Here is a 10,008-nt window from a genome sequence, read left to right as displayed (position 1 = left end):
TCAAAGCAGTTATTCGTCGTTTCAGGAAAATGTATAGTACGTATACCGTCCTTTCAATACGAGCTGGGTGCGGTAATTTTGACTTGAACCTACTATCGCTAACAGAGGACTTTACTACGGCTTACTAGTTTTTGAATGCGCCATGTTATACGGCGTATATAATTTTCCATGAATTGGTAAATGTCAAAGAGCGGTTCTTCGGCTCGCTCATCAACGACCTTCGCCCTGTGGTGGTAGGTAGTGCCTTGGTATCCAAGGCACTCTCTACCACCACAGTCACCACCACTGCCACTATCATCGTGGCCGAGGTATTGGCCGGTGACTTTGTAGTGGAGTCTCGCATAATAGGCAAAAATCCGCTTTCTCCATCGTTTAGTCTCATTGCACTATATTTTCTACCACACCACAGAAATTCTTCTACCAGCACCACAGCCTCAAGCACCACAGCCTCAAGCACCATCGGACTAAAACCCACATGGGATTTACTTGCATGGTAACCTCATGATGATTTTAGCCAATCATGCCGCGGTGGACGATTTGGAATAAAAATACAACACGAACAGTCAACTTGGACGATCGTGAGAAATATTTCCACTCGGTGGACGATCTTGAGAAATACCCTTATGTATATGCACTTATTGTAAACATTATCAATTTTCAGGAGGTCTAATCAACTTGAACTAAGCCGCATAATTTACGTTAAAAAATTCAATTTTGTGACGCCTCCATGCATTGGAGGATGATCGGCTATTTCCTGGTTCACTACTGGACAGCTCAAACGTTTTTCAGTGAGCAACGTGAATCGCTCTTCGACCGCGCCACGTGCACTTCACGTGAGAGGACTTGTCGAAAACGGTGCGTGTAAGACCGGTGGCTTCCTTGCGTCGAGTCTCCTTCCGCTCGCTCCTCGTAAACATAGCGATCGCATGGCTCGCCTTCCTCGCATCGGGGTGTCGGACTCGCTAGGCGACCGCGACGATGGGCCCATCCCACGTCTCATGTTGCCTGCAGTACTCGTCCCTCCACCATAGCATACACGTTGAGCGCCGACAGACGTTGCGCGGATGAATTGCAGAGACAGAGATTATGGTGGCAGCGGCGGATAAATGACACATGCCATGAAACGTGACCGCATTCGGCCCTGTAGTAAGTGTTTTGATCGAGTTGGCACCTGGGTTCTCTTGTGCTGCGTGAATAATCACCGCAAGCGACTCCAAACGCTTCATCAAATCGCCTCTTTGACCTTCGAGTGGTCGCGACGCCTCCACCGTGCTAACTATCTCTAGATAAACGCAGAGGCAGAGCAAATGCGGCGTCTTGTGTATGCGGAACCGATGCCGTCAGGTCGACTTGGAACGTGCACCAGAGTTTGATGTCAAGTGCGTACATGATGTTGCCCTTGCGGATCGTCAAGATGCCATTCATGGCAGCGGACATGCGATCCATGTAATACATGTCCTCGTGGATCCAGCCGTCGGTTGAAAACATGTACTTGGCGCCGGCGTAGAGGAAGACCGACTTGAACTGCGTCTTGACGGGTTTCTCAAAGAGTTGCCGGGTGACTGTGTAGCAGAGGACATTCGAGATTAGCACGATCGCCACCAACACAGCAAACCGCATCGGCTGGCCGATGGCGAGGTTGCCGCTCGTACACACGACTTGAAAGTCCACTTGGGCGAGGCGGCACTGCTTGTCGATCACCATCGAGTGCGTCATCGGAAACGCGACCGAAATGCTCGCCATGATGGCCCACACGAGAAAACTGTTGATGGCTGCGTAGTACGACGTGTACTCGCGGGTCAGGACTAGCGCCACGTCGTTTACGACCGCTGCGAGCCACGTGATCTCGTTGGCTGCCAGGAACGTTTTCACCAGCGACAGCTGCATCGATTCAAAGTACGTGACAAACCCCGAGTAGCGCAGTTCGAGGGTGGCCGTCGAAAGCAAGCCGAGGGCAGTGACGCTTCGGAGAAACAAGAACGGCCGACCAATCCACACGATCGCCCCGACGCGCTGCAACTTGTACAAATTCAGTGCTTCGACGTGGCCTCGGCACAGCACAACGTACACGAGCAGCAGCACCGCGATGAAGAGAAACGTGGACGTGATGTACCACACGGCACTGCGGAGGTACACAGCAAAGTTGACGGGAAATTGCGCGCGGTTGACTTGCTGTGTTTGCGTCAGCGCGTATTCGGTGATGAGCGTGATATTGGCCACGTCCCCGGCAAAGGTCACGACTTCTCGGAACCCGAGAGCCCAATCCACGAGGAATATCCACGAAAAGAAGGCAAAGCTCTTGTCAAGCGGGTCCAACAACCGAGCTCGGAAAATCGAGATGGGTCCGTCTGTCTTACCAAATTGGAAAATCTCAATCGGCAAGCTTGCCACTTCCGCGGTCGCATTCGTGGACATGTCAACCATGCGCTGCCCAAGAAGCGGAGCGACGTACGTGTTTGTAAACGTGATAGTCGCGTTGAGAAGCGCAGGGCACGCTGAGTCCAACTGTACGAGTCGACACGTATCGTCGATCGATTGCGGCGATGCCACCACGAGCTGGGACAGGATGGCCGCTGCAACTGTACTCTTGCGAAGGAACGGGATCATCGCGGCCATTGCAATCGAAGTGCACTGCTTGCTCAACGATGTAAGGCTCAAGATTCCGTGGGCCACCTGGCTCGCCCCGACGTCTGGACACAGGATGCTTCCCCCCACCGTGTCAAAGTTCAAATCCGCCCACAGCTGTGGCACCGGGTCTAGCAAAAACATGCCATCCTCAATACTAAAGTACGAGTCTTGTGCTGCGACGCTGCGCCATAGACTCTGTCGCAATGTCGAGAATATTGCGTGCACAACTCGTTTGAAGCCATGGGGGCACGGAATGTGGAACGCATCGATGGATCCGAACGGGCCGAGCGCGGTCTGGACAAGTCGAAACGTCGCAGGCAACGGGCTGACCAGGGTGCCTTTCACAAGCAAAAGCGATTCCATGGAAGTGTTGGCGAAGCGGTGCGATGCGCTGGACCGGACAAGGCTCGCCCCAGCCACGTCGCTCGCGTTGAACGGGGCCACCGCCGCGAAATCGTTGGCAAGCGCCCAGTAGAACTTTAACGTGGACTCTCGGTCCAGACGAAATGCGGAAAACGACGTCTCCAAGCTCAACGGGTACGCAATGCCGTACACGTTGCTGACCGAGTACTCGTTGACGAGCCCGATGGTTTTGAAGTTTTGCCACTGCGTTGTAAAGTGCCGCACGCCATGGGCTTGCCAGTAGTCGCGTTCGACCGCGACGCTCGGTTTGCCTGTCGACGACACCATGGCCAACCAATTTCGACCGTCCGTCGATTGGCGGAGCTCGTTTGCGATGGCCACGTCAAACGCGGCGCCCCAGCAACGCTGAAACGCGGCAAAGTCCACGTTGCGGAGGACGGATTCCAAAAACACCGCGCCATTCGACGCCATCGACTTGCACCGTTCTTGTCGGGCGTCCGTGTTGGCCAACTCCCACCGCTGGCCGAAATCCACGTAGCAGTACTGCGTGAATATCCACGGAACGGCGCAAGCGTCGGTCGTGCGAAGGCCAGCAATCGTGGCATCGATCGTGTTGAGCTCAGTGTATTGCAGCAATGCACCGACGTTTGGAGCCGACGACACATACTCATTCGCTTGGTCGTACGGTTTGTCGTCGCTGATGGTAGCATCATCCATTTGTACAAACGTGCGAGTCACGCCGAGAGCGAGCTGCTCATTGAGCCATCGAGCCGTGTATGCGTGGGTGCCAGTCATGTTGAATGTGGCCCACAGCAGGTCGTTGGCGAAGTTCACTTTGGACACTTGGAGGTACGAGATGCTGCCGATGATACTTCCGACAGCATTGAGAATTCCCAAGGCAGTCCACAATCGTTGCTTGCATCGATGAATCGCTGCTCGAACATTGCCGATCTGGGGCAGTTGCTTTGCCCCGTGCAAGAGCTCCACCGTTGGCACGGACGTAAGGGGTTGAATGGAGAGAGGGGTGAATTCATGGCTGAGCAACCACAGCTTGACATCCAGGAGGACGCTCTTGGATATCGGTACAAGACCGACCATGAGCCAGGATGCAGTGTCGTGGGCGGCAAAGCCCTGCTGCGGCGTCGCCGGCGTTTCCAGGGGGAAGAAATTGTCTGCTACCCCAAGCATGTACCGCTCTACGTGAACTTGCTTTGCTTTCACGCCTCGCATTGCTTGATAAACTTTTGCAGCGATGATGGCCGCACAAAGACTCCCCAGCTGAATCGCAATGAGTACACAAACACGCGTGAAAGAGCCGACTTGGACGACCCCGCTGAAACAATTGAGTGCTTGGTCCATCGCTTGGGCTTGGCAGATTCGATCGATCGTGGCGCGAGGACCGACTGGGGCGACGGCCTCTAACGCAATCACAACCACCCACGATATGGCATAGCTCCAAGGAGCAAACACTCGCGTGAACCGGCGGGTCACAATCGCGAGACAGTCCGTCGCGACGAACGACAACCAGACAGTTTCCCCGGCAATGACAACGATCGATAGCCAGGAGCGCGACACTGTGGTAAATCGGGACGACGTAGTGTCCATGGCGCGCTTCAGCTCGAGCTGCGTAGAACTGAGAAGCAGGACAGCCGTACACCCCCGAAGGGCGAGCAATGGCCGGCCGATCCAAACGGACCCCACGATCTGGTTGAACCACATAAAGTTGGAACACTTCGACGAGGTCCTGGCCGAGGGCACCGTTGACAGGATGCACCCGATTCCGAGGACCACCATCACGAACGACATGTACACGACCATGTAGAAGATGGTGCGCGTGGCGCCAGTGACGTACGTCGTGGACGTGGGAAATTGCACAAGTGTTTCCGGCATCGACACCAGTGCCATGGACCCCGCATCGCCCTCAAAGCGCACGACCTCGCGTTTGCCTTCGATCCAGTCAAAAACCATATTCCACCCGAAAAAGTCGAAGGACGAGTTGGCCACGAGAGGCTGGAACAGCATTGTCCAGTTGCCGTCGTGGAGGTCTGTCGAGAACTGCATGATCCCAGGATTGCCACGACGTAGGTCATCGACGACACAACGTACGAGTCCGTTTGGAGGAGCGAGATACCTTGACGCTGCCTGCACAGCCACCACGGTGGCACGACACGCGGCCGGGTCGGCCACAAGGCCACAGACGGAATCGACATCGACGGCAGCAGGCATGGCGAACGAGGCAAACATCGCTGACGATGGAGTCAAGTCCACCGTCAGCGGGAGTGGGCTATCGCACGTGTCGTAGAATCCAAACGTTTGCTGGACAAACGGTTGCGGCGTGCCGGAGAAGCACATGGGGTTGCCTCCATAGAATACCAAGTTTGTCCACGACCGCGGCGTCGGCGCGACGGTCACGGCGACAATATCGAGAACGTTGTGGTGGAAATCTGTGTCCGTGCCGTGGAGGGTGTGCACGTGCAACTGAAATGCTCGATACAAGTCGAGAGCCGACGGTGGCGCCGCCACGAGCCACGTATCAATCGACAAATACGGCCCAATGGACGACCGGACGAGAAAGGTGGGGACGCTGTCGTTGTAGTTTGCGTCCGACACGCCAATGACGAGCCACTCGATGTCGTATACGGGGTGTTGCTGCGCCGAGTTGTTGGCCGACCGTATGATGCTTCGATTCCCCACTTGATGGAACATCATGTCGTTGTAAAAGGCAAAGTACATCACGATCGACGTCCATGTGCACTCGACCATGCGAATGTTGTTGAGCACGATTTGCTGGCGCATGCCCATCGCGTTTTCGAGCTCCACGACTTCGGAAATGCCCGTGATGTAGTCGTTTTGCCACTGCAGCGTAAAGTCAGTGATGGCGTTGGCATGCCAATACGCGACTTCGTCCGCGACCGTCGTCGCGAGCCTCGCGGTTGCCGTCGACGCGATCCACCACTCCCCTGCCGGAACTTGGCGCAGCCAATTCAAGACGGACACCCCAAACAACCCATCGTTGTCGCCAAAGTACGTCATAAAGTCATTCCAGTCGATGTTTCGAAGGACCGACTCGATATACACGGCGCCGTTTGGCTTGTACCTCGCTTCGCATCGCGTTTGCCTACCTTGGGTGTGGGCAACTTCGAAAGCGTGGTTAAAATCGACCCAACAGTACTGCGTGCCAATCCAAACACTGTCTTGTGGGCCAAGCAAGCGCAAGTTGTTCACTGCATACTCGATCGATGTCAACTCGGTCATGACCAGGCGTCGTGGGTACGTTGGGTAGATGTCAGTGGTAGTGGCAAACCCCACGTACTCTTTTGCGATGGATGCTCGTGGCGACAGGAGATCGAATGGCCCGGCCGGGTGAGTCGGAAGCAGCGCGTTGTAGATATCAATGAGCATCGCTTGATGGCGTGTGCTGGTGTAGTTGGCCCACCACATGTCGTTGAGCGTCGCCGGCCCGATCAGAACAATGTAGAAACACGAACTCACGGCGGACAAGGTGATGTAACCCCAGCAAAGGGCTGCTGTGTGAAGGGAAAAGGGACGGAGGGACTGCACGGTCTCGATTCCGCTCGGTACGATCTGCATGGTCCCTGAAAGGCGTCGCGATGGCCGAGGGGTCAAAATGCCGACCGTGTGCCGGTTTCATGCGCGGTGAAACCGCTAATTGCACCCGTCGGTTCGTTACATCGAAACCGCCACCTCGTACGACTTTTCGTTCGCCCAGCATATCGAATGCGCAATCGGGCGCAGGCCATGGACATCAATCAGCATCCACAGCGCAACATGAGATGCTCGAGCTCGTGCGCAGAGACTGCTGCCACTGTGTGCGTGTGTCCTACACTTCAGAACTAACGCAGGGATTCCCACCCACCGCGTAACGTTGTGTGTGTGGGCTCTGGAGGACGCGGCCGCGGCCCTCGATCGATTCCGGCGCTTGGCAAACACACTTTGTAGACATGCACACCTCTACAAAATCACGACTGCTACGATGTGGGGGAGCTCTGCTCCTATCACACATTCGAGTCGCGACATTTGTTGTGTTCTCCCGGTTTCGAAACCGCCGACTCCCAGCACATTTTGGTCAACCACGGGGAGTGATTCCGCCATGCAGATACTGCCGGCCGGCTTTGAGCCTGCCGTGACGAGGCGGCGCACGACGCTATTCCACACGACCGTGGGCTGGATCTACATTGCGTTGTCGGTGTTGTTTTCATGCCTATATATCATCCAGCTCGACCCCGCGACGGTCAACGACATGTGGTGGTCCAACTACACGAGCACGCAGCACCAGGCTCTGCTCGTCGACATCTTCAATACAATCCTTTCCACACAGCCGGCAGGAACATTCAATCTGCTGTCTCCCCGAGCGACCATCGCAAAGCAGTACCGCAGCTACTCCACCACTACTGGCATCTACCCGACGTACCCTCGGCGCTTGGTCATGACCGAGCTGACGTCCATCACGTACGCTATCAAGAACCTTCGAGTCCTGAGTCCCCAAGAAAGCGTATGGATTGGCACACAGTACTGCTGGGTCGACTTGGCGCGTCAGTTCGAAGTTGCTCTGACGGAACGGCGGCAAGCGCGGTGTAATCGACTGTACCAGACCAACGGAGCCATGTACATGGAAGCCATCCTGCGCAACATCGTATGGGATGACTTCATGTCGTATTATGGTCAGAGCGACGGCCCGTTTTCCGTGGCGATCTTGCGTTGGCTGGAGCAAATCCCCGATGGCCAGCACTGGATCGCATCGACGTCTTCCGCTCGACAAACGACGACCATTGACAACGAAGTCGCGTACTGGCATGCCAACGCGATCACAGACTTTACGCTGCAGTGGCAAAACGACTACATCACGGGCATCTCCGAGGTCTTCGCGATTGAAAACGCGCTGGGGATGCGGCAGGAAGTGATCCTAAACAACATCCCAACCGTCGAATGCACGTGGACATCGTTCATCTTGTACTTTGCGCTCTTGAACGACTTGAAGGTCCATCAGGTCGCCAATCGAAGCCTCATTCGATCGGCCAACAATTCAGTGATGCAAGACCCCGTGTTCGATGTTGAGTTTGAAGTTGTGGGCATCTCCGACGAGAACCAAGGCATCTTGCCAACCATCCTGCTCCTCCGGACATCGATCGGGCCCTTCCTCTGCATTGATTCATGGCTCGTGGCTGTGCCGACGTTGGCGCTTGAGCTCTATCGACGATTTCACGACCACTTTCAAACGTCGCTCGAGACGAACGCAGCACTCCATCAAATGGTGCAAGGCATCCCTGCTTTGACCTTGAGCCCCACCCCGCCGTCGTGGAACGACCCGAACTTGTTGTTCATCGGTGGCAATCCCATGTGTCTATTGGGGTCACCGCAGCCGTTCGTCCAGCAAACGTTTGGGTTCTACGACATTTGCGAGCGACAAATGCCCCTCACTGTAGACTTCACTGCACCCTCTGCCCTGTTTGCCTGGACTGCCATGCGTGGCGATGTCGATGCCGACGTTGTATGTGAGCTCATGGCCGAACCTCCAGACGTTTGTCATCACGTTATGGGCAACGTGCTCGCTGCCAGCCACCATCTTGGCGCAATGTACAACTCATCTGCACCTGTTGAACCAGTCGTCGACGAAATCCGTCGTGCGAATCCTGGGATCATGCAGTTTTCGATGGACGTCGACGGCGGCAACTGGACAATGTTATTCCAGCCGCTCGTGGACAACTCGTCCTTTGCTTTTGTCGGTTGGAACTACGTTTATGACTGGATCGAAGGCAAGCGAGAGGTTGTGCGCTTTGAAGGCGACGCAGGGACGATGGCACTCGTGTCGATGCCGGAGACGCTTGTGCTCTTTTCGAGCTCGACGACATATGCGACCGATGCGACGCGCACGATCTTCTACATGGTCGTGTACACGACGTTCCTGATTGTAGTCCTTGGACTCTGGACCATCCTAAAGTCGGTGCCGACAGCCAAGTCCGCGTCGAAATTTTCCAACTTCATGTGGTTCAACCAAGTCGTGGGGTCCGTTTGGATCGGCCGGCCATTGCTCGCCTTACGAGGGTGTACTGCTGTCCTGCTGCTGAGCTCGACGCAGCTTGAACTGTGGAGCGCGTTTGCGGATCGGTCGCGTTTCGTGATGGTGCCGCGGTCGTGGTTTACTGTGGTCGTGATTGCAGGCGAAGCCACGTGGATGTCGTATGTTGCGACAGACATCCTCACGATCGCGACCCGCCGATTCACGCGGGTGTTTGCTCCGTTGAGCTATGCAACGTCGTGGCTAGCGCTCGCTGCACTGGAATATTACGCCCCTGTGCAACCCGTCGCCATCCTCGATCGGTCTTGCACAGCCCAGGACTTGGACCAGACGCTCAAGTGCTTGAGCGGTGTCATCCACGTCGGGTCTCTCACGCGTGTTTGGATGATCATGGTCATTCAAGTCGTGTGCATGTGTGGTGCAAGTGTCGCAGGACGGATATACCAGTCGTATCGTGGCCGGCCCGAGGTTCGGGTCGGGTTTGAACGGCATATGATGGGGGTGGCCGACAACTTTTACTCGCTCGACAACTCCCGGACGTCCAAGGAGTGCTTTTCGTCCCATGATGCTGCGTCGTGGCTCATGGTGGGTCTGGTGCAATTACCGTTTTCCAAGAACATTTTCCTTGACGTCAAACTTTGGCTGCTCAACAAACGGATGCCAACAGGCACGATTCGAGTCTTGACGTCGCTCCCTACCATAAAACTAAGCCACGACGACCAGCCGTGGTATGCCAACTGTGTTCCCGCGTTTCTCCGACGCCATGAACGGCGGATATTTGGTGCGCTCGGAGTCGTCAACGCCATTTGCAGCATCCTCGGGAGTATTTCGTACCTCCAAGTGTCCGCAGTCAACCTGGCCAACGACCTGCTGTGGGCTACATTCAACATGACTGGAGCCCACGCGTTCACTGCGAATTGGCTCAACGAGCAACTCGTGCTTGGCCTTCAATACAGCCAGGTCACCATGGACATCGAGTC

At 55.6% G+C, this 10,008-nt stretch overlaps 2 protein-coding genes across 2 annotated transcripts in view; both read left to right on the top strand.

Annotated features, from left to right (window-relative positions):
* The first annotated feature begins 799 nt into the window (after window positions 1-799).
* On the top strand, window positions 800-3,270 carry H310_08745 (hypothetical protein). Its single transcript, XM_008874604.1, has one exon. It carries the CDS (start codon window positions 2,087-2,089, stop codon window positions 3,101-3,103), a length of 1,017 nt encoding a protein of 338 aa, XP_008872826.1. The 5' UTR covers window positions 800-2,086; the 3' UTR covers window positions 3,104-3,270.
* A 3,832-nt stretch (window positions 3,271-7,102) lies between these two features.
* The window catches only part of H310_08744 (hypothetical protein), a gene marked incomplete at both ends in the record, with an annotated part of 5,506 nt that continues 2,600 nt past the window's right edge, over window positions 7,103-10,008 (top strand). The window contains one exon of the mRNA XM_008874603.1: window positions 7,103-9,988. Coding sequence (XP_008872825.1) covers window positions 7,103-9,988 — 2,886 coding nt within the window. The remainder of the gene's footprint in view (window positions 9,989-10,008) is intronic.

This window comes from Aphanomyces invadans (genome assembly GCF_000520115.1).
Source record: "Aphanomyces invadans strain NJM9701 unplaced genomic scaffold supercont1.18, whole genome shotgun sequence".
NCBI classification, from domain to species: domain Eukaryota; phylum Oomycota; class Saprolegniomycetes; order Saprolegniales; family Verrucalvaceae; genus Aphanomyces; species Aphanomyces invadans.
The sequence above is the reverse complement of the archived record's forward strand: the minus strand, read 5'-3'. Positions and strand labels throughout refer to the sequence as shown.